The sequence below is a fragment of the Leptonychotes weddellii genome, chromosome 16 (assembly GCF_054177405.1).
Source record: "Leptonychotes weddellii isolate Sample4059 chromosome 16, ASM5417740v2, whole genome shotgun sequence".
Taxonomy (NCBI): domain Eukaryota; kingdom Metazoa; phylum Chordata; class Mammalia; order Carnivora; family Phocidae; genus Leptonychotes; species Leptonychotes weddellii.
In genome coordinates, this window is record NC_138384.1 from 45,781,888 (window position 1) to 45,809,736 (window position 27,849).

At 54.6% G+C, this 27,849-nt stretch overlaps 1 protein-coding gene across 7 annotated transcripts; it reads left to right on the forward strand.

The window, feature by feature from the left end:
• The first annotated feature begins 2,659 nt into the window (after positions 1–2,659).
• KASH5 (KASH domain containing 5) lies at positions 2,660–27,835 on the forward strand. Of its 7 annotated transcripts, none has more exons than XM_081807645.1 (19): positions 2,660–3,257; positions 5,293–5,430; positions 9,332–9,436; positions 9,941–10,127; positions 10,609–10,673; positions 12,139–12,205; positions 12,456–12,617; positions 13,068–13,185; positions 13,511–13,561; positions 18,600–18,728; positions 18,935–18,991; positions 19,292–19,351; positions 19,950–20,014; positions 20,177–20,264; positions 20,581–20,703; positions 22,777–22,835; positions 24,895–24,940; positions 26,423–26,487; positions 26,574–27,835. In XM_081807645.1, exons 2-19 carry the CDS (start codon positions 5,388–5,390, stop codon positions 26,956–26,958), a joined length of 1,875 nt encoding a protein of 624 aa, XP_081663771.1. In that variant the 5' UTR covers positions 2,660–3,257; positions 5,293–5,387; the 3' UTR covers positions 26,959–27,835. The 7 variants fall into 7 exon arrangements, with proteins under 7 accessions (XP_081663771.1, XP_081663772.1, XP_081663767.1 ...); XM_081807646.1 differs by having other exon boundaries at positions 2,662–3,257; positions 18,600–18,677; XM_081807641.1 differs by lacking the exons at positions 2,660–3,257; positions 5,293–5,430; positions 9,332–9,436 and having other exon boundaries at positions 9,450–10,127.
• Positions 27,836–27,849: the final 14 nt, after the last annotated feature.

Below are 27,849 nucleotides of genomic sequence, written 5' to 3' on the forward strand. Positions count from 1 at the left end.
GGGTGGCTCAGATGGTTGAGCGTCTGCCTTCGGCTCAGGTCATGATCCCAGGATCCTGGGATCGAGTCCCGCATCGGGCTCCCTGCTCCTTGGGAGCCTACTTCTCCCTCTGCCTCTCTCTCTCTCTCTGTCTCTCATGAATAAATAAAAATAATTTTTAAAAAAATCTAAAAAAAAAAAAGACACAGGAAAATGACTTTGAGTTTCTAGGACTGCAAACTGTAGGAAAGCATATATATGGGGGAACCAATGGAGAATAAGGGCTAGTTAATAAAGTTTACTGTATAGATTCTTTCGGTGCTGTGTCTGAGTTGATAAGAGTCTAGAGTTGTCTAGAGTTATTAACTTTTGTCCCTCCTGGTGGAGAGGGGAGGGGAAACACCTTTATGTCCAGCTTTCGGACAAATAGGAGGAGAGTAGAGAGCTTTTCTTGTATTTGCTTCTTCTCAGTTGTCTTCTGCTCACATTGATCCTTATACCATAGTGGTATGTTTTGGGGTGGCATATTCTGCTACCCTTCACTGCATATAAAAATCAAAAATCAATTATACCCCTAAACATTTAGAACAAAAAAATTCAAATGAAATTTTTAAAAATGAATCGTGTTAGCATAAAAAAATAAAACAACCTAGAAATAAACCTAACAAAAGATTTGCTAGGTCTCTAAACAGAAAACTATGAAACATTACTGAAATTGATTAAAGAAAATCTAAATAAATAATTCATACCAACAGTACTCATAATCACCAGGAGGCAGGAACAACCCAATGCCCATCAAGTGAAATGGTAAAATTGTAGCATATTCATCACTGGAAAATTATACAGCAGTGAAAAGAATAGCCCACTGCTATGTGATGAATCTCATAAACATATGTTCAGCAAACGAAGCCATAATCAAAAGTAGTTACCTTTCGAAGGTAATTACTAGGAGGAGGTGCGAATAAGGCTTCTGGGTTGCAGACAATACTCTCTTTTTTTATTTGGGTGGTTTCATTAATGTATTACTCTGTACAAATTTTTTTAAGATTTATTTAGTTATTTATTTAAAAGAGGGAGAGAGCACACATGCAGTGGGAGGAGCAGAAGGAGCGGGAGAAGCAGACTCCCCACTGAGCATGAAGTCTGATGCAGGGCTCTTCCCAGGACCCTGAGATCATGACCTGAGCTGAAGTCAGATGCTTAACTGACTGAGCCACCCAGGCTCCCCTACTCTATACAAATTTAACTGAGCTATAACTTAAGATTTAGCACTTTATGTATGTTACAACTATATATAATTTTTTTTAATTTTTTAGGTCTTACAAAATTATCCACACCTCAAAAAGGAAGAAAGGAAGGGAAGGAAGGAGGAAGGAACAAGAAATACTGAAGTAATAAACAGAAAGAATGAACTTTCTGGAGCCAAGGACTCCACCACTAGACAGCCTGTGCTAAGAAAACATTTGGCAAACATTCTTATTAACTCTCAAGACCCCATGAGGTGGATACTACTTGTTCCCATTTTAGAGAAGTTGAGTTTCAGAGAGGTGAAGTCACTTGCCAAAGTCACACACGCAATGGCACTGGGTTTGTCTGATTCCATATCTCAAACTTTTAACCACTCATCACATCACCTGTCAAACAGGTTCTTTCCCAGGCCTTGTGATAAGTCACCATCTAATAGCCATAATAATAACAATTCACAGCGACTACCACCTTAAGTCCTCAAGGTAACCTAAGAAGCAATTACTATCTCCATTTCTGGGAAGAAACCTGAGGCTCAGAGAGGGTAAGCCACGATGCCAAGGAAGTGATGGAGCCAAAATTCAAACCCAAGAATGTCTGTCTCCAGGCCCACAGCCTTTTCATCAGTTCTATACTGACCAGTAGTTAAGAGGCTTGGATTCCATCCATTGGTTCACTCATTCATTCAACACCATTTTTATTTTTTTTATTTTTTGAGCACTCACACTGGGCCAGGCATCTTCTAGCCCCAAAATAGCCTCCTACTGCATATAGTTCACATTCCAGTGGGGGTGATAGTACACAGATAGACAATATGTCACGTTGTGAGACACCCCATCAGGACCACTAAGAAATAGTAAGTGGTTAGTGAGATGGGGGCCTAATGCAGGCAGTGCGGCAGCGGAAGGTCTGAGGAGGTGACAGCTGGATGAATGATGGTGGCATGAACGGGAGGATGCAGAAGGATTCCTTTTCTGTGTCTCTGCTAGCAGAAAGACGGAGTGGATGGGACATCTTTTTTTTTTTTTTTTTAAGATTTTATTTATTCAGGGCGCCTAGGTGGCTCAGTCGTTAAGTGTCTGCCTTCCGCTCGGGTCATGATCCCAGGCTTCTCGGATCGAGCCCCGCATCGGGCTCCCTGCTCGGCGGGAAGCCTGCTTCTCCCTCTCCCCCTACCCCTGCTTGTGTTCCCTCTCTCGCTGTGACTCTCTGTCAAAGAAATAAATCACAGAGAGAGTGAGCACAAGCAGGGGGAGCGGCAGGCAGAGGGAGAGGGAGAAGCAGGCTTCTCCAGGAGCCCCTGTATGGGACATCTTGTGTCCCAAATCCCCATTCTTGGGAGTCGATTTTGGATGTAATTCTCTTCTCTCTAGCTGGGAAAGCTGAGAATATTTTCCCCCCCACTCTCCTTATAGGAATGGATGAAACGGTTTGAGAAAGAATCCTTCAGGGACTGGGAGCCACAGAGGGCTTGGGAGTGGTAGGGCAAGACAGGGTAGGACATCATTGTGACGGTGACGGGCAGCCTGGCACGGAACAGACGGCAAAAAGGGCATGACTTAGTAGCTGATAAGAAGTGGGGATGGACAAGGGGTCCCTCAATCCAAATCTCCCTTGCTTGGGCCCACTGCACCCAAGCTCGAGGCGGGAGAAAAGACCCCAGCGAAAGGGACGCAGACGTCCCTCGCTTCCCCTACCGGCTCTGATTCCTCCAGCTTTGGCCCACTCGGCCAATACGCATGCGCCCGCTCCACCAGGCGGCGTGCGCGCCCGGGTAGCCCTACGCATGCGCGGCCTCGCCGTTGCAGGTAACCGACAAAACTAGAGCGCGCCTTCTCCCGGTGCGCGCCTGCGTCGCGGGGAGGAGCCCAGGTGGGGCGGGGTTTAGACGCTGCGCGCGCTCTCGGTCCCTCCCCAACCCCCTCTCTCCTCTTCTCCTGGCGGATCCGGCGCAAGCGAACCTTCTTCGCCCGCAGCTGCCGTTGGTCAGTCGTGGCCCCCGGCTGTGTCCCGGGACTAGGACGTGGACCCAGGTGCGTCCTGGCTGTGGCGAGGTTCCCCAGAGAAGCCCTGTCAGAGCCCCCGAATCGTGGGGGAGCGTCCCCAATATCAAGGCCTTCCAAATCTTGTTAAAAGTTTTCTAGAAATCCTGACCAGATAGATACCCTCAGAAATACTGAAAAGGACTCAGGAGGAAGTCCAATAGATGACCCCTGAAATCTTGTCAGAATCTTCTCGAAATTCTGTCAGACTTGTCCCTCAGAGCCTGCCAGACTACCCCCCCAAAATCCTGTTACACCCCGCCCCTCCCCCAAGGTCCTGTCAGAGATCCCCAGAAGTCTCGTCAAACCCGCCAAAACTCCTGTCAGTTTCCCCCCAGATCCTCTCAGAGACCTCTGAAATCCAGACACCCCCAGAAATCCAGAGACGCCCCAGAAACCTGGTCGAGACCCTTCTAAGATCCAGACCCCCTTAAATCCTGCCTGTGGCCTCCTCCTGCTCAAACCTGCCCTGTCAAAGACCCTCCCTCCGTCCCTCACCAGGAGTTTACCCCCCACCCCGCCCCCCCAATCCCTGTCAGGGGCTCCCAGTGCCAGGCCCTTCCCCACTCAGACCCCACAGCCATCACCCCCCTCTGCACCCTCCCGCATTGTCCAAACCCTGGAAGGGTCTGTCTTCAAAGGCCACTCTTTCTAGGACATTCTAAAAGCTGCCAAGGAGTGTGGACCCGGCTGGTGCCAGGGAGAGCAGGCTGGGGGGAGGACTTGGTGAGGAAAGGGGCGACGAGCAGGTGGGGTGAGGACAGACAGGCCCCAGGTGACCCTGTATTGACCATTTGCTCCAGGGTGCCCAATTCATCCCCAATGGGCATTGTTGTCAAGTGTAATTATTAATAGCACCCTTCTCACTCTTGAAAGTGTCTTGGAGTTGCGACAGTAAGTCATATGGTCAACCTGGTTATAATGGAGGCAGGACAGGTCATTGTCAGGGCACAGAGGAGGGAATCCCTAACTGGTCCAGGGACTCAGGGAAGGCTCCCCAGGGAGGCTGTGAGCCAGGGCAGGGGCCACAGGTGAGGGTGGTGTGGGAAGACCATGGAAAGATGCAGAGTTCCCATGGCTGTAATGAGGGTGAGGGACCTGGAGGTCGGCCAGTGGAGAGAAAAGTGACAAAAAGAGGCAAGGAATTACAGGGAGCACTGTGTCCCACACCAGCCAGAGGGGCTGGGACTTAGTCCTGAGGGCACTAGGGCTCCATGGTGGGGGGTGGGGGGGTTGAAGCAGGAGAGATGAGGCCAACAGTTCCAAATACAGGCTGATAGGCAGAAGGTCGGTCGCCTGGGGCAGTGTGGAAACCCAGAGACAGCAGCTCATTCAGAAACATTTTCCCAGAGGGGACATGTGAGCCAAGACAGGAAGGGCTGGAAAGGAGGGTGTCCCAGGCAGAGACCCGGAGGTGGAAACAGCCAGCCAATGTGGGGGGAGAGCATGCAGTTCAGAGCTGCTGGAGCTGCAGGTGTGATTTGGGGTGGGAAGGCAGGCAGGGCCAGGCCATGCAGGGCCTTCGATGCCGGGTCCAGGGTCTAGGCTCTGTCCCTGGGGTGCTGGGGAGCAGGGGAGGGGCAGGTCAGCTCTGGGGCCCTGCGCAGATGGACAGGAGGGGAAAGCCTGGAGACTGGGAGGCTGGGGAGGAGGATGAGATGAGGGTCCAGGGGGAAGAGGATGGGGCCTGGCCCAGAGCTGTAGGGAAGGAGAGGAGGGGACAGGGTAGAGTCATAGGGCAGGAAGGACAAGGTTAGGGACTTGACAGGCTGTGGGGAGGAAGGGTGGAAGGGAAGCAAGGAGGCCGTGACCCGCACCCACTAGCCCCCTGTTTGATCTCTGCTGCCCACTCCTCGGCCCCCCTGTTTTCCCAGCCCACACCTCCAATCCATAAAACAGGTCTGAGCGGGAGCTGCTCTGGTCGTGGCAGGGGTGGGCAAACAGGTTCTGAGAACCCAGAGCGGCCTGGGGCACAGGTGGGGCAGGGTGGCTGGTCTGAGGAGGCCATTTCCATTTGTCCTTCCAGGAGCTCTCAGAGCATTCGAGCCTTTGTCAGCCCCTCCCAGTGATGGAGGCAGGCTGTTAGTTTCTCCAGCAGCCGCAGAGCGACCAGGGTGGCCCATGGATGTGCCAGAGAGCCGGGCGGGTGGCCCCACTGCAAAAAGTAGGTGGCTGGCCCCCTGTTTGCCCCATGGGAGGATGAGGAGGGAGCAGTGGGTGAGTGGGTGCCAGGTTGTGCCTCGGGGACTTGGGAGACGTGGCTTAGGGTGTCCCAGCCTCCACCTTGGTGTGCAGGGTGGGAGTGGGGGAGCGAGCTGTCGTTGAAGAACCTGCTCTGTGCCCACCAGTCTGGACACCGCATCTGGTTTGCTCTGGGGCAGCTAGAGCAGAAACCTTTGCACGCGCTGTGCCCTCTGCGCAGAGCACCCTTCCCTAACAACTTGCTGGCTCAGCCCTCACTTCATTCAGATCTCTGCTTCCTTTGAAAAGCTTACTTTCACATTCTCTCCCCTCTCCTGCCTCTCTTCATCTGTTCGTCTGTCTGTTTCATCTCTGTCTCTCCCACTAGAACTTGAGTTCCATGAGGTGGGGTCTGTTTTATTCACTCTGGTATTCCCGGTCCCTAGAGCAGCGCTGTCCAACATGCCAGCCATAAGTGTAATTTTAAATTTTGTTAGTAACCACATTTAGTTTTTTTTTATTTTTTAAAGATTTATATATTTATTTGAGAGAGTGGAGGGGGTGGGGCAGAGGGCAAGGGAAAGAGAACCTCAAACAGACTCCCTGCTAAGTGCAGAGCCCCATGCGGGGCTTGATCCCAGGACACTGAGATCATGACCCAAGCTGAAATCAAGAGTCAGCTGCCCAAACGACTGGGCCACCCAGGAGCCCCAAGTAGCCACATTTTTTTTTTTAAGATTTATTTATTTATGTATTTGACAGAGAGAGACACAGGGAGAGAGGGAACACAAACAGGGGGAGTGGGAGAGGGAGAAGCAGGCTTCCCGCTGAGCGAGGAGCCCGATGCGGGGCTCAATCCCAGCACCCGGGATCATGACCTGAGCCGAAAGCAGACGCTTAACGACTGAGCCACCCAGGCGCCCCTCCCCCAGTAGCCACATTTAAAAGAAAAAAGAAACAGTCAAAATGAATGGGAACAATAGATTTATTTAACCTAATATATCCAAAATTGTATCCTTTTGGTGTGTAATTAATATAGAAATATATCAGAGATATTCTTTTGTTTTTTCATACCAGGGCTTCAAGATCTGGTGTGTAGTTTACACTAACAGAGCATCTCAATTTGCACGCGCCACAGTTTAAATACTCAAGAACCGCATGTGGCAAGTGGCCGCCCTAAAACAATGTCTGACTCGTAGGCGCTCAATTATAGTCCTTGATTGTTTGGATGGATGCAGACCAAAGCGGCGTGAAAGCCGGCTTTGGGAGGAAGAAGCAGGGAGACGCTAGGTGGCCCTCTCTGAAATTCACCTGCTAAGTGGGAGAGCTCATTGTGATGGGGGAGGAGGCTCCCACCCTAGGGGAGAGGCAGGACCCTTTTTTCGAGGCTTCCAGCGTCCAGCAGCAGAGCCTGTGTCTTTTCTCAAGGCCGCAGGCCTGGACTCTGGCCTCAGGAGGCTTTCCGGAGGGGAAGGCAGGAGGCAGACACCTGGGTTCGGGGTCCCGAGGGCAGATGGACAGAGTGACTGACATGGTAACTTCGTGGGCACCAGCAGAGGGCGTGCGGCCACCGCTCCCGTGGGCGAGGACTGAGCCAGCTTTGGGAGGCTCCTGAAGGAAAAGGAAGGACACACCCGGGAGAGATGGAGACAGACAGAGGAAGGCTGGGGGCGGGGGGAAAGAAGTGGAGACAGTGGGGCAAGGAGACAGAGGCTTGGGGAACGGAGAGTCGCCAAGATATGGAAAAAGAACCCAGAGATGGAGAAATGGGGAGGATGAAAACAGAGAGGCAAGGCTCCAGAAAGAGAGGGATGGGGAGGAAGATGGAGAGGAGGAGCCAGAGAGAAAACCAGAGAAGGGCAGAGACAGAGACACAGAGAGAGGTAGAGACACTGAGGATGGAAATGAAGAGAACAGGAGAAGCAGTGACATGTTCCTGGGGGGTCCCAGGAAGTGACCGTGGACCTGTGCGGATCCCCTGAGCCAGAGGGTCCAAGGCTGAGTCTGGCTCTGCTCTCCCTGGCTGAGCAGCCCTGGGGAGTGAGCTCTCGAGGCCTGTGAGCTCCCTGGGCTCCTGGTCCTCCTCCATAACCTGGGGAGCACAGCAAGAGGAGATAAAGCCCCAGCAGGGGCCCTCATGTCCCCTAACTGTGGTACCCCTCCCCCCTTCCCTAGGAGCATGTGTTCAAACATTCAAACCTGAGGGGAATGAATTTTAGCTCTCTACAAAGAACCCCGGAGAGTAAAAGGAATTAGATAGAGTGCTCATGGACTCCTCGGCAGAGCGACTCTTGATCTCAGGATCGTGAGTTCAAGTCCCACATTGGGCACAGAACCCATACTTTTTTTTTTTTTTTTTAAGATTTTATTTATTTATTTGACAGAGACACAGTGAGAGAGGGGACACAAGCAGGGGGAGTGGGAGAGGGAGAAGCAGGCCTCCGCAGAGCAGGGAGCTGGATGGGGGGCTCAATCCCAGGACCCTGGGACACTACCCTGGCCGAAGGCAGACGCCCAACGACTGAGCCACCCAGGCGCCCCACGGAGCCCATACTTTAAAAAAAAAAAAAAAGAGCATTCATATGTTGAACAGGTGACCTGGGGCAAGTTCCTAACTTCTCCATGACTGAATGAATATTCTCATCTGTAATGTGGGGCTAATAGCAGCCACCATGGTCCATAGAAAACCCCCAGAAGAGGAAGGGCATCTACTAACTGCTAGATAAATGTTCAGCTCTGTGATTGAGCCTCCACCACATGCCAGGCCTTGGGCCCAGGGCCTTTCTAGATTTTATCTCACTTCTTCTCTAGGAGGGAGGGAACACCCCCATTTTCCAGAGGAAGAAACTGAGGCTCAGAGAGTCTATGCTCCTTGCTCGGGTTGCCCCTTGGGTCTGTCAGACCCAGCAGCCTGTGCTGGGCCTGCTGCTATACCCAGTTGTTCAAGGGCAGGGCAGGGAGCCTGGAAGGTCACTTACAGTCCCAGAAACATGGAATCCAGTAACTCCAAGGGTGGAGGATCTTCTGTATCTTGGAGCATCTATTGAGTGCTTACTATATGTAGGCACTGTGGATACAGCAGTGGACAAACAGACCCGGGGACATGCACGTTGTATGTGTATGTTGGGAGGGCTGTTCCCATACACAAACATAACACTCCCAGCCCTGGGGGTGGGGGATCACTACCTGCCCATTTTACTGGTGGGGAAACTGAGGCTCTGAAAGGAGAATCGACTTGACCACAGTTGTATGGCTGGGCTCTGAGCTCCTAACTGCTCCCCCACCGCCTGCCTTACCTAGATCACCCACCCCCTCTCATCTTGGGCCCCTGGCTGTGGGCGCCAATGACACCAGCCTCGTTGGGGATTCAGGTAGGAGAGAGACCCCGCCCCCCAGGCATGCAAGGAGACCGGAGATGCAGCCGGCAGAATCGATCCAGGCTGCCCGCGCCTTATTGGATTGTTCCTGGCTCCCGGGACCGCCCTTCACCCTCAGCTCCTCCCAGAATCCTCTCTTCTTTGCCCTCCTCCGCCCCTAGCCCCCTCTGAGCAGAGCCTGGGCGGTAAGGGAAGAGATGAGGAAAAGGTGATCTCAGAGCCTTTGTTTGTTATCTGGGCTCCTGAGTGGCTTGGACACAAAGGATTAGACAGCAGGGGGGACTTCTGGCCTGAGAGATGGGGCCCACATCCTCAGGGTATGGAGCTAGGAAGCCACTCAAAGACCCTTACGTTGCTGTCCCCTCCCTGAAGCTTCCTGCTGTTCCCCACCAGCCCCCACTCCAAGTAGCTCAGAATTAATTCCCTCCCCTCTGCAGGAGCAGTAGGGTCACTCCTTCTCTTCTTGTCCCCCTTCTCACGGGCGGGCTGACCCTCTTGTCTCCCTAGTGTACCTCTGGGACCAGCTGGAGGAGGGGAGTCTGGGGACGCTGCTGAGCTTGGAGGAGCAAATACTCAACTCTACATTCGAAGCTTGTGACACCCAAAGGACAGGTTGGGGGTGCAGAATGGGGCCAGGCAGCAGTGGGCCTGGGAGACACGAGTAGTAATAAGGGATGGGGGAGGGTGGCTGGGAACTAGGGAGCCATAGAGAGAGGGATGGACTAGGGCCCCTTCTTGGGGGACCTGCAGGGCGAGGTGGGTGATTGTGGGAAGCTTCAGAAAGGAAGTGGATAAAAGGATGGAGGCCATTCAGGGTGAGGACATTAATGGAAGAGGGTAGGGCGTGGGGAGAGGTATGTGGGAGGGCAGCCACTGTGGGCCCGATGGGGTACAGCAGGTCCTCTTTGGTCCACCCTCTGAGTGACGATGGTTGGGCTCTATTTCCAGGTGAAAAGTTTGACTCAGAGGAAGGGAAGGACTTTCCCAAAGTGTCTGGGTTAAGCCGTGGTGCAGGGGTGTCACCAGCCCAGCCGCTGGGGTCCTCCTACTTTCAAGCCATCGCCTGCCCCTACCCCCACCTGCCCCAGACTCCCTCACAGCATGCTCTGTCTCCAGGCATTGTGGCTGTGACCCACGTACTAGCCTATCTGGAGGCTGTGACAGGACAGGACCCCCAGGATGCACGCCTCCAAACACTGGCCTGCAGCCTGGACCCCAATGGGGAGGGCCCTCAGGCCACTGTGGACTTGGACACCTTCCTGGCCGTCATGCGGGACTGGATCGCTGCCTGTCAGTTGGATGGGTGGGTCTCTGCACTGTCAACCCTCCCCTGGGAAGTCCTTCCTAAGATCTAACCTTACACCTGCTTACTGCTGCCAGCACCCTTTGGGCACAGGAACCTAACTGTGGTTTGAAGGAGGCTGAGGAGGAGAGAAAAGTGAAGAGATGGGGTTGGGGGGATGGGGTGGAAGGTCTGCAGACAGAGTTCCTGGGATGGGGAGGCAAAAATAAAAGGGGCTGGAAGAGGGAGACATGGGGGTGCTGGGGGGCTGACAGAGGCCCCTCCCCATCCCTTCTCCAAACCCAGTCCTTGCCCCTCCTGCTTTTCCATCTGGCCTAGGGCTCTTGCCATCTGGCCTTGCCTTCCTCCCCACCGTGGTGCTCTCAGTGCTCCTGCTCTCACCTGACCCAGCCCCTCCTCCTGCCACCAGCAATCCCCCTGTGTGGCTGGTCAGGATTGGGGGTGGCTGCAGGGGGCTCTAAGCCTCATCCCTTTGATACAGGGGATTAGAGCTGGAAGAGGAGACAGCCTTCAAGGGGGCCCTGACCTCCCAGCAACTGCCATCTGGTAAGACTACTATATATAGAATGAAGCAGGCAGGCCCAGGGTCAGACAGTGGGAGGGACTTCCCACCTGGGGATGGGAGCCAGGGGCATTGGGTGGAACCCCTGGAACCTTTGCTCTCTCCTGGAGCTGTGAGTTTGGCTTTCTAGGCACCTCCATGGCTGCCTCCCCACCTTCTCTGAGCTTTGGGGTTTTTTTCCTTCAGGGTCTGGTTCCAAGTCCTCCCCCTACTGCAGGCCTATCATTGAGGCATGCAAGGCCCTGCCTACCTCTCCTTGTCAGCGTCATTGGGCTCCTGCCTACTCTCTAGTCCCTGCTCCCTTGGGCCTCCTGGCTCAGCCTGGAATGTGCTGCGGGCCTGCCCACCATGCTCCTCTGCTCAGATGGTTCTCCCTAAACTTCCCACACCTGGGGAAGCCCCGGGATACCCCGGGCTAAGGTCCCTGGCTGTCCAGGCTCACTCACAGACCTGCATTGCTTTCCTGGAGAAATCTGACCTTCTGATTCAGTTACCTGCCCTGTTGTTTGGTTAGTTGATCCATTCCCCATTTTATCCCTAGAACCTCACACAATAGGAGGTGTTCCATAAAAAAGTGTTCCTGTTATACCTTACAAAAACAAAACAAAATTAAAAAACAGCTTTCTTTTTTTTTTTTTTTAAAGATTTTATTTATTTATTTGAGAGAGAGCATGAAAGAGAGAGCACATGAGAGGGGGGAAGTTCAGAGGGAGAAGCAGACTCCCCACTGAGCAGGGAACCTGATGTGGGACTTGATCCTGGGACTCCAGGATCATGATCTGAGCCAAAGGCAGTCACCCAACCAACTGAGCCACCCAGTTGCCCCTAAAAAACAGCTTTCTTGACATTCTCTTGAGCGTCTTCCAATTGGGGCCAGGGGAGGGGCAGGTCAGCTCCTGTTGAGGAAACACCCCTCTGGGTGGGGGAAGGATAGGACGAGGAGGCTGGAGGCCAGGAGGCCAGGAGACCAGGAGGCTGGGGATGAGGTTGTGGTGAGGGTCCAGGAGGAGAGGGAGAAGCCTGAGCCAGGACTGGCCACGACAGAGAGGAGAGTGGAACAGAGTCAGGGAAGAAGGTCAGAGCCAGGACTCTGGGGGTGGGGGGCGCTGTGGGGATGAGGAGGAGCAAGGGAGCCAGGACAGCCCAGTGGCTGGGTGAGTTGGTGGGGAGGGAAACCCGGAAGAGGGACAGGTTTGGGGGTAGCTGAGGTGCTGCTGCCCAGGGCTGGGTGTGATGAATTCAGGGCTACAAGAGAGATCCAGCCTGAGCTTAGAGTACCAATGAGCAAGAGGTCTTGCGGATGGTGGATATAATCATAGCCCAGGAGCAGATGAGATGACCCAGGGCAAATGCGAGGGTGAGGCTAGTGGAGGCCAAGCCCAAGTCCTGGGGCTCCGCGACGCCTAAGGTCACCGGGGAGCCCACCACCCTCTGTCTCTCTCCCTCCAGGATGCCCAGAAGCCGAGGAGCCAGCCAACCTGGAGAGCTTCGGAGGCGAAGACCCCAGACCTGAGCTGTACCTATGCTCCCCGACCTGCCCTCCCTGCTGCCCACGCTCTCCAGCCTCCCTGCCATAGGGCTCTGGGTCCTTCAGGGGTGGGTGAGGGACGGGGTGGGGGTGGGGCTGTGCTGCTAGCCCCGGGAGAGCAGGGCAGTCTCTGTCCTGTTCCTCTTTCTCCAGAAGAGCCTCATCTCCCCACCACCGCCACTACCCCTCCAAGGGAGGTGGGGGCTGTGGCCGGTAACCAGCCCCTCCCTGACCCCAGGCCCGCCACCGCCGACCTGCTGAGCAGCCTGGAGGACCTGGAGCTCAGCAACCGCAGGCTGGCCGGGGAGAACGCCAAGCTCCAGCGCAGCGTGGAGACAGCTGAGGAGGGGTCTGCACGCTTGGGGGAGGAGATCTCGGCCCTGCGCAAGCAGCTTCGCAGGTGGGCTCTCTGCGTGCTCTCCCTGCACCTCCTGCCCTGTCTTCGACCCTGCACTGTCCCCTTCTGCTCTTCCTCTTTCTCTTTTGTGTCTCCCTGGTTCTGGTCTCTCAGCCTCTTGGGTTCAGTCTCCCTTCTCTCTTCTTCTCTGCGTCTTCATATCAGCGGCCTATGCCTGTCCCTGTGCTCTATCTTTCTCATGTCCGTCATGTTCCCCCTATTTTAGTCTCCTGCTCTTTCCAGGTCTCTGTCCCACCCCCTTAGTCTTTTAGGTAGAAACTGGGTCTCTGTCTCCTACACTAGGTTCTTTCCCTGCTTTTCCCTCTGGGTCTCTGTGCCCCACTCCCAGGTCCCTGTCAGGATTTCTCTGTTGCTTCTGACTGTCTGAGTGGATCTGTCTCTCTGGTCTCTGTTTCCCTTCCGTGTGGCCCCCCCCGCCCCACCCCCACTCAGTACCCAGCAGGCTCTGCAGTGTGCCAAGGCTGTGGATGAGGAGCTGGAGGACCTGAAGACTCTGGCCAAGAGCCTGGAGGAACAGAATCGCAGCCTCCTGGCCCAGGCCCGGCAGACGGTGGGTTCTGGGCAAGGGGCACAAAGGTGCCCTCATCTTTCCCCCCTTCTTGGAGTCTGAGCAACAGAGCCTGACAATGGAATGGGAAGGGGCAGAGGTTACCCTGGCTTCCTCCCTGACTCCAGGTCCTGCTTGCCCCAGACTCAGGGTCCAGATCTATTTGCCACCCCTCTCGTGACAGAGGGGACAGCAGGAGCCCTCAGGGCTCCCAGACTTGCTCCTCCAGGACCCAGACCCGAGATGGGTTCCCAGGGGTGGGAGAAGGGCAATATGGGGGCAAGGAGGCCCCAGAAGGAGCCTTTGTCCTCTCTCTGGGGCCGTTCAGGAGAAGGAGCAGCAGCATCTGGTGGCCGAGATGGAGACTCTGCAGGAGGAGGTGAGCTGAGGCCCAGTGCCCACCCCCACCTCTTCCCCCTTCCCGCCCTACCCCTGCTGCCCCCAAACACCCCCGGCAGCCTGCACCCAAACACCCTGACAGTGTGTAGAGGGAGGTCCCGGAATCCCAATAATGTACAAGTGTCTCTGAAGGTCACATGACAGCGTGTGAGAACTGCCCTGGTTGGTAAGAGTGTGGGACATGGGGCGAACTGCCTAGGCTCACGCTGGGGCTGCCTACATAAGCATGGGCCGGTCCATCTCCTCTCTGTACCTCGGTGTCCTCACCTGTAACAGTGGGCAAAATAACAGAATCTCCCTCATCGGGTGGTGTGAGATTTAAACACGAGGATGCTTGTAGTCTTAGGCATGAGGCAGGACCCACGGGAAGTGCTCGCTGAAAGTTAACCAGTGTTGTTCATATATTAGCATTTTTTTATGGTGGAACACGGGCCTTGAAGTCAGCCCTGAGTTTACATCCCATCTCTGCCACTTATAAGACAGGCCACCTTCAGGCATGTGACTCCCCCTTCCCCAGCCTTTGTTTTATTCTCTGAGAATGGGAGGAGGCTAATTGCTCGGCAGGATTGTTCTAGAAATAAATGACAGTGCTCAGCCCAGGGCTTCGCACGCTGTCTGGAATGGCCCAGTTCAACTGCATGTCTGCATGTCTGATTCAAGCCCCGTTCCATCTGGCACAGAGAAGAGAACATCATCTTAGTAAATCTGGGCCCACCTAGTCCTTTTCTTTTTTTTTTTTTTTAAAGATTTTATTTATTTATTTATTTGACAGAGAGAGACACAGTGAGAGAGGGAACACAAGCAAGGGGGAGTGGGAGAGGGAGAAGCAGGCCTCCTGCGGACCCCGATATGGGACTCGATCCCAGGGCCCTGGGACCATGACCTGAGCCAAGGCAGTTGCTCAACAACTGAGCCACCCAGGCGCCCCCCACCTAGTCCTTTTTAGGTGGAAACTGAAACTCATCAATTGATGAAACTCGTCACCGCCCCCCTGCAAGGTGGCATCTAAGTTGCTGGAGACACACACGGCATCTCAGTGCTCCAGGAGGCGGCAGTCCTCCCTCAACGTCTCTTCTGTCTGCTCGTCACAAGATTGATGTTCATCATCCCATCTGGTCCTCAGCCTTAGTCACCATCACATGCTGGCATCCACTGGGAGGCTGGCATTGCCTCTGGTCTCTGGACATACAGTCCTCACTGCATCTGCTGGCAGTGGACCTCTGGACCCCCCAACACACGAGGGCCTCTGGGGGCTCTCCCTCAGCGCCTTCCACACCCTTCCAGGGCCACAGAGGAGGCTTAGCTGCTTTCCTGAGACTCTTTGTGGCCACAAGGGGCCTCGCTGGGCCTTTCTGCCTCCTCTCCTCACACAGCCATCTCCATTCTGTTACTCACAGGCCCCTGCTGGTTCTGAGACTGAGCTGAGAAATGCCTCCTCTCGGATTCCCAGACATCCCAGGGGTTGCATGGTTCAACTGCATCCTACCTCTAAACCCCTCGCAGCTAACCTGGGGCTTGGGGCTGCTGCAGGGCCTGTTTTCCCTCTACTGCTCTCTTCTTTGACCCTCCTATGCCCCTCCCCCGCCCTAAGGATCTCTGCCCAGTCCAGGCAATGATACTGATTCTGCCCAATCCCCCCAAATCTCTTTGTCCTACATCTGTATTATGGCTTTTACATTTAAATCCAAAACTTTTCCACTATTGTTCTCTGGCTCTTCCATGAAAATTCCATCCTCTGGGACAATGGGAATCTCACCACGGGATGGCTGCCACAGTGTGAGGCATGGGGTGCACACAGATGTGACTGTTTTCTTCCAGAACATCTCTTTTTAAGAACAAGGAGAAATTTTCCCTACAGCCCCATGGCAGAACCTCTCTCTTATATCTTATTGGCTAAAGTGACATCATATGATTATAGCCAAACCACTCCCTGGCATGGGTAATCCAACCCCGGATGGGCCAGAATACTTTCAGCTCCAAGGAAGAGAACACCAAAGAAATGGTGGCTTCAATCTGAAGGACATCATTTCCTTAACAAGAGACTTTGAAGTTCTCTGTGTTGGTTTGGTGACAGGCATGTTCGTTGGCCTGTGGCCTCATGATCACAGATGGCTGCAACAGCTCTGCCCTCGTGGTCTCATTCAAAGCAGGACAGAGAGGGGCAAGAGGGCCCAGCTAATGCTCCTCTCATGGCTCTCCTTTCATCAGAAGGAAAAGCTTTTCCAGAAGCACCCCCACTATACCCACCACCCCAGCATACCTCTCTTCTATTGCACTGGCAGGAACTGGATCACATGACACCCCCAGCTGCAAGGGAGGCTGGGAGAATATCTGACCTTGCTCAGCCTCTGGAGTGGGAGATGGGAAAGTGAGAGGGGGTGAGAATGGCTGCTGGGTTAGCTAACCAGCCAGTTCTCCCGAATCTGCCGAGATCCCCCTCTTATTCACCCCGCAGGGTGGAGCTAGGACCCGCCTGCCCAGGCAGAGAGTGGACCCCCAACGAAAGCAGAAGGAATAAGCAGGGTGAATCGCAGTTGGCAGTCTCTGCCTCCTCCCAGCCCAGAAGGCCTGCTGCCAGGTCAAGTGCCTTGAGCAGCGCCTGGGACATCCTAGGCGCTCGATAAACCGGAGCTATTCTTGGTTGACTCCCCCCCTACCTTTCCCCTCCCCACAGCAGCCTACAGAGCATCTATAGATCGAGTTCTCAAGTTACAGGAGAATAATGCTGGAGTAAGGGACACTCAGACACTCGACTTTCCTACAGAGAATCTACAGACCAGGGCTCGGGTTACTGCAGAAGAAGGAAGGAGAGACTGAGTAACCAGGTTCCCTACCCGGTGGCCCAGGACCCAGCCTCCAAATCCCCACCAGGTGGACAGATGTTGACACAGCATTCCTGGCCTGTCCTTCCTCTGCCCTTCACCTGGCAGCCCAGGCCCGCAGAGACCAAGAAGGAGGGATGGCTGATGGAGGACTTGGAGCCCAGCCAGCTGGAGAGAGGGAGGAACTGGCCTTGGTGTCCCCAGGGGCATAGGGAGGAGGGGCGTGGCAAGGGAAGTCCAACTGCCTCTCTGCCCTGAAATGCTTTTGCCCGTGGCCGCTTCACATTGAAGTTAGTGCAAGTTGCTGAGTTTTTGGTGCCTGGAAACTCTAGACTGGGTTTGGGGCCATTTTATCATCGGATCCCATTTCATGGCTGGCGTGAGCTGCCCCTCTCCTGGCCCCCTTGTTTTCTCGGATAATTCTCCCCCTGGAGGACTCGGAGTGCCCCAGCACTGCCTCTTCAAGAAGCCCGTCATCTGGGCTCCAGAGGGCCCAGGCCCTAGGCCTCATCAGAGTCTACCTCCCAAATTGTTATCATCCGCTTCTGCACTGGCCCCCACCTCTAGTGATGAGCTCCCTGAGGCCAGAGATGAAGCTGGTTCCCCATTCTCACCTGGGGCTGCGTCTGGCTCAGAGAGTCTGGGGGTTATAAGTGCAGCATTTGGAGTTAGATTTGGGTTTGAGTCCACTCACTTACCATATGACCTTGGCCAAGTTTCTTAGCCCTTCCACTCGTCAATTTCCTCTGTAAAATCAGAGGGTGATGCCAATAAAAACATTAACAACGAGACATGACATTCCTCCCAAATGGCACAATGTGACATGCATAGCAGCACCCGGGAAATCTTCCTGCCAAAAGATTGAACAGGAGCCTGGACAGGGTCCTGGATCTACCCACCAGTTTGGAGGAAATGAAGAGGTTGGAGGAACATGGTGAACATCCTGTGGAGGGAATGAGAACTCAAGAAGCCAAATCCAAATGCACCAATTCTATGGGACAAATAACCTGATTTCTTCCCCAAAAGATGGGCCCCCCAAAAGTGCCTGGGTTGGGACAGGTGGGCGACCACTGTCAGAGGAAAAGAAATGAGATATTTCAATCAAAAGCCACAGCAGACCTTGTTTGGATCCTCATGCAAACAAACTAAATGTGGAAAGACTTTTGTGAGACAACCAAAAAAAAAAAACAACACAAATTCGATATGGGAATTATTACTTTTGTTAAGAGTGATCGTGGTATTGTGAGTTTGGTAAAGTAAAAAATTCCTTACGTAGGAAATTAAAATGCTGGAGTCATTCTAGGTAGAAATCACAGGCTACCTGGCATTTGCTTTAGAGTTATCTGTTAAACAAAACAAAACAAAACCAAAAAAAAAAAAAAACTAACTTGGGAGAATAGAGAAGAAACTAGGAAAATGTAAATAATTATTGAAGTTGGGCGGTGGGCAGTGGGAGTCCATTATACTGGTATTTTTACTTATGTGTGTGTGAGAAACATTTAGAACATGAAGTTTTGAAAGTATCTTTAAAACACATATTTTACGGGGTGCCTGGGTGGCTCAGTCGTTAAGCGTCTGCCTTCGGCTCAGGTCATGGTCCCAGTGTCCTGGGATCGAGCCCCACATCGGGCTCCCTGACCAGCGGGAAGTCTGCTTCTCCCTCTCCCGCTCCCCCTGCTTGTGTTCCCTCTGTCACTGTGTCTCTCTCTGTCAAATAAATAATATTTAAAAAAATAATAAAAACATATTTTACATTTCCTGAACATTTGGTATGTGCCAGGCGCCCTTCTAAATGCTTTGTGCTTATTAACATACAGTAGCGCGTGTTTGCACGAATGACCACCTGTATGACCTGGGGGAGGGGGTGCTCAACCTTTCTATGCCAGACTTGCCTTTATCTGCACAATGGGGGAGAAGAAGTGAGGTAACACTTGTAAGATGCTCAGAACGTGCTCACAGATACTGTTATCAGCCCCGTGAAGTAGGTCCTATCTCATCTCCATGTTTTACAGACAAGCACCCAGTGACGCACAGAGAAATCACACCTGAGATCTCATAGGGTGGGTGGAGGGATTCAATGGGCCCAGATATATAAAGTGCTCGGCACAAGGCCTGTTGTTGCCCGTCAGGTGTTCAGGAAATGTCGCTGCGCATGCTAACATTGCCGTTGGCTGAAGTGGCTGTTCCTTCTTCCAGAACGGGAAGCTACTGGCTGAGCGGAATGGAGTCAAAAGGAGGAGTGAGGAGCTGGCCACGGAGAAGGAGGCTTTGAAGGTGCCACCCCTCCCTGGTGTCATTTCTACCAGTTTCAACCGCTCCAGTCGAGTGAGAGCTGGGAACTTCATCAAGCCAGCAGGCTCCCAGGGCTCCCGGAAGCTCGGCTAAAATCCCTCTCTGGGTGGCTGATGTCCAGAGACATCGTGGGAGGTTGAGGAGCGGGACTCGGGAGAGTTGGGTGGGCTAGGGAGAGCAGCACTGGCTGAGGCCTCTCCTGGGAGGCCGGACAGATGGACGGGCTCCTTCCTTGGCAGCGGCAGCTCTATGAGTGTGAAAGCCTCATTTGCCAACGAGATGCTGTCCTCTCGGAGGTGAGTGGCCTGGGGGTGGTGAGGTGACATTTGCCTTCCATGTGCTCCTGGCCATCCCCTGCCCCTGCCCCAAGGTCTGGAAAGCGGAGTCCTGCCTGGGTCTCATCCCTGGATAAGCAGCCCAGAGAGGTCAGAGGGTTCCCCCGGTGTGGCAAGCCTGTCCCTGCAGGATCTAGAAACCTGATGCTCTCCCTCAGGCCCTAGATCTTCCCCCAGGCTCACCCTGCCAGTCTCCCCTACCCCTGCCTCTGCATCTTTGCGGGGCTGGGCCCCATCTCAGTGGGCTTTGGGCTTCCCCAGCGCACTCGCCACATGGAGAGTCTGGCCAAGACGTTGGAGGAGTACAGAACGACGACCCAGGTAGCCAGCTGCCCTCCCACCCTCGGCCCCCTGCCTGGCCCCGATCTTCTGCCATCTCTGCAGTTCATGCCTCTTTCTGCCCCCGTCCGTCTTGTGGAGTCTGTGTCTCTCTCCTGCCTTTTCACTTGTCCTCTGTTCCTCTCTCTCTCTCTCCCTCTGTGTATCTCCACCTCCGGTCTAGTTTCTTTCTCTGTGGGGGTTTTGTCACTGCATCTCCCCTGCTCATCTTTCTATGTGTCTGCCTTTCTTTGATCTAGTCTGTCTGTCTCCAGGGGCGACTCTACCCTCTGTTGGCCCCTGATCGTTACGAGTATCCTACACCTCGTGTGTCTTTTGCCTCTCTGTGAATCTGTGTCCATCCATGTCTCTTGTTCTTAATTTTCCTGGCTGGTGGGTTATCTTCTGGGTTCCTGCTGTTCTCTGTCTCTCTTTGGCTTCCTAAGTTTCTGTCACTGCTTTCTTCCCCCTTGTCCCTTGGCAATATGTGTCTGGAGGAGCCCAAAGAAGTCAGGGGAGTGGGATTGACTGTAAGAGGAGCCCAAGGCTGGCAGATGGAGAAGAACAGAGAGGCAGGGGTTCCTCACTCCCTCCTTTGCAGGAACTGAGGCTGGAAATCTCACACCTGGAGGAGCAGCTGAGTCAGATCCATGAGGGGCCGGATGAGTGAGTGGAACGTCAGGGGTGAAGGAGGCAGGAGGGGAGCCCAAAGGCAGGGACCCCCAACCTCCAGCCACAAAGTGGGCAGAGCAGCCACCCCAGAGTGGGTTGACTGACAGGTAGGGGGCAGGCACAGAGAGAGCCTTCCCCTCTTGACCATGTGGCCAGGCTACCGGAAGGGGCCCAGGCGAGAAGAGTGGGCTGGACCAGGCTGCTGCCCCCATCACTGGGCGTGGAGATCGAGGCCATTCGGCAGGTGGGCCCGGCTCCTCGAGAACACCCCAACCCACTGCCTACCACAGCTCTGACCCAGCCCTGATTCTCACCCTATCCCATCTCCCCGCCAGGACCATCTCAGTCCTTCACCTCATCCCTACCCCAGTCCTTGGTTCTGCTGCCAAACCCTTCCCATGTCCTGCCTCTACCTGCTCCCCAGCCCAGCCTCATCCCAGCACCCCCCACCGCCGTCTTCTCTCACCCCATGCCTCAGCCCATGTCCATCCCCATCTCTGACTCATCTTGTGCCTTCACCTGGCCCTCCCTGGCCTCAGAAACGGCTTCTCCTCTGCCAGAAACAAGAAGTGGCAGCCGCCACTCTCGCCAGCCCTCTGTGTGGCGTGTGGCAGTGGGAGGAGGTCATCCTTGAGACGGATGAGGAAGTGGAATTTCTGCCTGAAGCCCCAACCGGGGCACAGGTGAGCGTGGGAGGGGCTCCAAGACCACTGGAGTCCAGGAGCTGGGAAAGGGGCCTGGAACTCCATGTGCCACGAGCTTGCTGCCCATTCCACGGGCAAACGTTGACCGAGGGCCTACTGGACACAGAGCCCAAGCCAAGCAGGACACCATCCCTGTCCTCTGGGGACTGGCCCGCAAGGGGAGTAGACAAGAGCAAGCAAAGCAAACGCAAACTGCACAGTGGTAGTTCTGTCGTTGCGAAAACACTGTCAGGAAGCACTGCATTTACAATGGTCCTGCTGGGGGAAGCTAAGAAATGAATCGTTCCTCTGAACACCATAAAGATACATTAAGCTTTTACTTTTGGGATACAAGGCACCCTTAAGAGCAGCTTAGCAAGCCCACTGTGAAATCTTGAACTCATCCATAGCAGTTGTTTTATGACTTCTGTAGTTACCTGAGCAATATTTCAACATCCGTCGAAACGATCGAGACAACTCATCTTCAATGTCCACAACAGAAAAGTGAGATTTTAATCTATTAGTGCCAGAAGTCTCTCTGTTTCTCTTTTTTTTTTTTTAAAGATTTTATTTATTTATTTGACAGAGAGAGACACAGCGAGAGAGGGAACAGAAGCAGGGGGAGTGGGAGAGGGAGAAACAGGCTCCCCGCAGAGCAGGGAGCCTGATGCGGGACTCGATCCCAGGACCCTGGGATCATGACCTGAGCTGAAGGCAGTCGCTTAACCAACTGAGCCACCCAGGCGCCCCTGTTTCTCTTTTTTTTAAAGAAAATATTGCTAACAGCTCTGTAACTGCATTGTCTTGAAAATAATACTGCTTCAGAATTATACTCTTCACCATTCTTAAAGGAGAAACTCATTTCTTTGCTCATTTTCTCCCTGGGTTGAGAGAAATTTCTGTGTTTCCCTTCAAAACCCATGCTGTTTGATTTTTTTTTTAAGATTTTATTTATTTATTCATAAGAGACAGAGAGAGAGAGAGAGGCAGAGGGAGAAGCAGGCTCCCCGCTAAGCAAGGAGCCCGATATGGGACTCGATTCCAGGACCCTGGGATCATGACCTGAGCCGAAGGCAGACGCCCAACCATCTGAGCCACCCAGGCACCCTGTTTGAATTTTTTTTTAAGATTTATTTATTTAAGAGAGAGAGAGTGAGCACAAGCTGGGGGACGAGCAGAGGGAGAGGGAGAAAGACATTCTCAAGCAGACTCCACGCTGAGCACGGAGCCAACAGGGGGCTTGATCTCATGACCCTGAGATCATGCCCTGAGCCGAAACCCAGAGTCAGATGCTTAACCACTTAACTGACTGAGCCACACAGGCGCCCCTGATTTTTCATTTACTTCCCCCCATATCTCTGCGAGGTAGGCAACCTCACCCCTCATCCTGTTACCTGTGGGAAACCGAGGCTCAGAGAGGTCATCCGTCCCCAGTCACACAGCCTGTGGGCGACAGAGTCACATCCCTCCGAGGAGGTGTGAGTCAGAGTGAATTCCACTGGGAGCTCTCCATGCCCCATCCAGGGGAGTGCCGACCCAGGCCTCAGGGTGCCACCGGCTCCAGGTCCTGGAGCTATGGCTCGGAGCTGCTCAGGGCCTGGTGGGGAGATGGTGCGTTCGGGCCATCCCCATGCAGTGTGATGGGTATGCAGAGGTGGGGGGTGGGCCCTGAGGGAGCCTAGCAAAGGGAGAACCTGTGTCAGGTGGGAGACTAGAGAGGTGTCATAGGGAAACTGACACTTGAGTTTATTTCAGAGAAGAGAGAGAAATTGAGTGGTGTCAGGAGAGAGAAACCTTCCTGGCAGCGGAAAGCACACACGCGGGGATGTGGGGCATGAAAGCATAGAACACGCTTGGGCAGCAGAGGGAGTGGCAGGTGGTTAGGGAGCCATGAGGCCCAATCACAACAGGAATTCCCTGTAAATCAAGTGGGGAGATCGTACTTTTCTCCATCAAGCCACAGGATGGCTGGGGGCAGGGAGGGAGCCCAAGAGGAGGGCAGGTTTTAGAAGCAGGTGGTGAATTCTTGCAGGTGTCACAGCCTGGGAGACCTAACCTTTCCTTTTCCCACAGAGAAACTTGCAGGGAGAACCAGCGCACCCTCAGGGAGGAAGGAAGGAGCGATCGATGTGGTAAGAAGCTTGTTCCTTCCAGAGCCATCCCCCTGCCTTGGGGGGACACCACATTCTTAGACAGTGTGCAAGGACTGGAAAAGCCCTGGAGGGAGTTGCACATCATTCACTCCTTCATTCATTCATTCCCTCCCACTGAAGTGACCCTTGGCCTGTGAACCAGGATGAGCCATCCCCAGCCCTGCCTTCAGTGTCTCCTGGTCTAGAGGGAGACAGACTCTGACCCAGCTGGTTCTGGGAGGGCATCTGGCACTTGGAGCCACCTGGGGGGGAAGGCTTCCTGGGGACATGATGCTTGAATGGGGTCCCGTAGGAGCAGTACTCATATAGGAAACTCTTAGACAAGAAGACAGTTGTCTGGCTGATGGGACAGCTCAGTCACTGGGTCACTGTCACTGAACACACCTCTCCCAAGGCCTCCAGGGAACCCTGGGATGAAGGAAACCCAGACCGGCCCTTGGAGAACATCCAGGTAGTTAGGAGACAATCGGGGACTCGGGAATCAGACAGCCTGGGTTCAAATCCCAGGATGGGGGTGGTGTGAGCATCAGTGCCGTGGAGCCCCAGCCCTGTGATTGTTAGGAAGCTCGGCTGCAGGCCTCTGAGGAGAGATAAAGCCCTAGATGTCTGGGCGCAGCCTCCTCAGGCCTGGTCTTGGGGCCTGTGGTTTCCTGTGGTGCCTCCCGCCCCTCCCCTCCCCTCTTTCAGGCTCTTGGCTGAGACAACTAATGAGGCTGCCTGCCACTGGCCTCTAATTGGACTTGTCTGAGAAAACTGAGATTGGGCAGGAGGGGGGCTCCAGAGCTATGACCTCCCCCTGCATCACCGGGGAAGGGAAGGGAGAAGGGGCTGAGCAGCAGCGGGGGCGGGGGCTGGACATCTGAGTTTCCCGGGAGCAGGGCAGTGAGATCCGCAGATTGGGAAGCTGGAAATGAGGTGGTGAATCCTGTGGCCCCTAAAGGTGACTAGGGGTGAGGGTTTGGATCTTGAGAGGTGCTGGGGGAGGAGCCACCTGGGGTCCAAGTATCAGTTCCAGGGGATGAGACCGCTGTGTGTCTGACTGGGCAGAGGCTGGGGGCTTACCAGCCTAGCTTACTAGCACTTTTTGGGTGCTAGTTGAAGACACAGCTGTGTCCTGAGGGTGTCAAGGTGGCGACAGCTGGAGGGCCGGACCCCTAGTCCCCCGTGAAGGTGGTAGCCAGTGGTATGGACATCTGGGTCTCTAAGGGGCATCTGGGCTGGGCAGCTTGAGGTCTAAGTCCCCAAATAGGTATTTCAGGGGCTCAGGCAGCTGCAACCCTTGGAGGGGCAGAGGTTGGGGGCTTGCACACTGAAGAGAAATGATTTGTGGGGGGAATTGCTCACACAGTTGGCTTCTGGAATCTCAGTCCTAAAAGAAGACCCAGTAAGATTGAGACTCACTGAAAATGGCACAACGCCCCCAGGCACTAAGTGGGGGGTGGGTCTACACCTGCCCTGGAGTCTTGGGGAGCTCTGAGTCTCTGGTGTTTGGGAGAGTAAGAGAGCAGAAGCCTAGCTCCCAGCTAGGGCATCAGCCAGAAAAATAGCAGAAGAGAAAGCCAGTTTGATTAAGAGACCCTCCTACCCTTTTTGGGGGTCACACACTCTTTTGAGAGTTTGTTGAAAATTCCCCTGCAAAATATGCACACTGACCTACACACAGCAGTTTGCTCATGGGGCTCCAGGACACCCCCAGGCCCATCCATGATGCCCGGTCCCCATTAAGACCCCTGCTTTAAAGGCTCATCCAGGGGCGCCTGGGTGGCTCAGTCGTTAAGCATCTGCCTTTGGCTCAGGTCATGGTCCCAGGGTCCTGGGATCGAGCCCCGCATCGGGCTCCCTGCTTGGCAGAGAGCCTGCTTCTCCCTCTCCCACTCCCCCTGCTTCTGTCCCCTCTCTCGCTGTGTCTCTCTCTGTCAAATAAATAAATAAAATCTTTAAAAAAATAAAATTAAATAAAGGCTCATCCAGCTCCACGGTGGGTGAACAGGAGCCAGGCCAAGGGAAGATGCTTAGGGTGATTCTGTTGTCCCCTCAGGTTGCCCAGAAGAGACGAAGAGGAGGAAGCAGAGCCCCAGATCACGGTAGGCAGTCCCCAGCACCCCTTCCCGGTCCCCACCCACTCCGGGCCCTTGAGGAGGGTGACACAGTGGTGGCTCCTCCCAGCCCTCACCCACACCCCCACTTCTCCTGAGCAGACAGAAAAATCATTTGGCCAAGAGATAACAAGGCCCTTGCTATGGCTAATGAGAGCGGACAGAGCCGTGGGGGGAGGCCTGCAGGCCAGTGGGCGGCCAGAATGTTCCCGGGGGACCCCCCAAGCACATACACAGGGCTGCAGCCGCTAAGCCACAGGCCTCACAGACGTGGCTACACCCCCGGAATGCGAAAATGCACACGCACATGCGCCCACACACAGGAAGGGGCCGGGCCCTCCCCAGCCAGCCCCAGAACTCTCTGGGGCACAGCGCCTGTGACGGCTCCCCCGCCTGGCACCACACACACCAGCTGCTTTGCTCCTCAAAGCCACAGGGCGAGGTGCAGGTGCCAATCCCCATTCTCAAGGCAGGCGAGTGGAGGGAAGCTCGGGGAGGAGAGGTGGGGAGCCCGTGGTCCTCAGGGTAGGAATGTGAGAGCCCGAACGTGTGCCAGGCATCTGGGCCCCTTCGGGGTCCAAACCCTCCAAGATGGTCTCTCTGAGCAGCCTGACCCCAAAGCCCACCTCCCACTCTCTTCCACAGAGACTGGGCCCCACGTCAGTTTCCTCACAGCTGAGTTGACTCCCATCTCTCCCAGTTGTGTGTGTGTGTGTGCATGCACGCGGGGGGTGTTGTTTAAGGACCACGGGAAAGCCCCCCACACACACACAGAGCAGGCGCACAGTAGGTGGCTGTGGTGAAGGGGAGGGGCTGAGTCTGGTGGCCCCTGTTGTTCTTTATTATTGCTCTTACTGCCATCATCAGCATCCACGGGTGGGAAAGCCCGAGGCCAACAGAGGGGGCGCCCTTTCAGAGGGACATGGGGGTGAGGTGGCCCCTGGAGGAATACTTGGGGCTTTCATCTTAAAGCACCTGCAGGTTCTGACGCAGGCAGGAAGAGCGCCCACGCTGGACTAGGTCCAGCACAGGGTTGGACTCCTGGAGAAGATGGGGTCTCTGCCCTCAGGGAGCTTAGATGCTTGCAGAATCAGGTGCAAATGGAAATAGTAATTTTGAACAGCTCCCATAATTACTGAGCGCCCACTGTGCGCCAGGCACTGCTCCAAGCGCCCTCCCGCTTTTTTGCTTTTGACCTGCGTTCCCTCATGCAGACTCCCCTTTGGCCCTGTGAGCTGGGGACTGTCGCCGACCCTGTCCAGCAGATGGGGAAAGTGGGGCATGGAGATGCAGGGTGAGCTTCCAAGGGACATGCAGCTGGAAGCCGGCAGGGCTGGGAACCCAACCCGGCAGGGTGTCTCACTGTGTTCCACCCACTTCCATGTGGTCACTTCTGTGCAGTGGCCTGAACCAAGGGCCTTTCACAATCCGGGACCGAGGGTCTCAAGTTTGTCTCCTTTGTCCTTCTAGGCCAATCTCCCCAGCCCTCTGGGGGACCCTCACCCTGAAGACGTTCCAGGAAGTCCTCCTGAGAGGTAACAGGACCCACGGGGACTGGAAGGGGCCTGGAGGCAGAGGCAAAGTCCAGCGTGATTGCCCCGCCCTCCTTTCCGTCCCGCAGCCCTGCCGAGCCCGAGCCGAGGCAAGCCCTGGTGCCTGTGCGGAAAGAGCTGGTCCCAGTCAGGAGGCCTGTCTCGGGCCAGCTCTGCCTGCCCCCGCTGCAGCCCCAGCTGTTCAGGTGCGCCCCGAAGCGGCTCCAGAAGGAGGGTGGCCGTCAGGCGTTGGGGCATTGCCCCCTGCTGAGACAGCACCAGCCACCCCCCACCCCGGGGCCCTCCCGAAGCACCGGACTGCCTCCCAACAGGGTCGCTCGGCCCCCGCTGGCCCCGGCACCCCTCCTGGGCCTGCTGCTGCTCCTGCTGTTCTCCCTCCTGCTCCTGGGCCGGTCCCCGCCCCCCACCTGGCCCCACCTCCAGCTCTGCTACCTCCAGCTGCCGCCTGTGTGAGCCGCTCAGAGCAAGGTCTAGTCAGAGAATTCCCCGGGAATCCTACTGTTATTACCACTGTTGTGCCACCTCGAGCTGGGAGGACCCCAGTACGGGGCCCCCAGATACAGTGCTCCAGGATCCACACCCCTGTACTGGGTTTTTCTGTGAAGTCTTTCGGTTCTTTTTTTAACACTGGTGACTACATTTCTCAGCAATAGCAAAACATTCCCAATAATGGATTAAATACTAAGGGTTTATTTTCCTCCTAAAACAAGTTTGGAGGAGGACAGCTGTGGGCCCACAGCTCAGAGTCTCCACAGCCTGGGGGTAGAGGGAGCTATGATTCTCTATGAGATCCTCTCGGCCCTTCCCTCTGGCTAAGGAGATGACAGGCGTAGCTTCATACGTCACATCTGTAGGAAGAAGGGGACGCATCCCTTCCTTTCTTTATAAAGAAAAGCCGTGGCCTTCCCACAGCCAGCAGCAGACCTGTGTTTATGTCTCATTGGCCAGAAGTGTTTGTTGCACCACTCCTAGCTGCAAGAGAGGCCGGGAGACTGAGCGCCTCTCCCCTCTCCTGGCAGAAAGAGGGAGAGAGACACGTGGGCCGGGCACACATCACAGATGTCCCCTGCAGTGCAAACAGCCCAAAGGAAATGGACCACTGTGCCATTTGCTCACTCATCGCTTACTGCTCATCCTCGTGTCACAATTAGACTTTAGAAGATAAAGCTATGGGGCGCCTGGGTGGCTCAGTCTGTTAAGTGTCTGCCTTTGACTCAGGTCATGATCTCGAGGTCTCCCCACTCAGCATGGAGTCTGCTTGTCCCTCTGCCCCTCTCCCACTCACGCTTGTGTGCTCTCTCACTCTCAAATAAATAAAATCTTTCAAAAATTCATTAAATTATT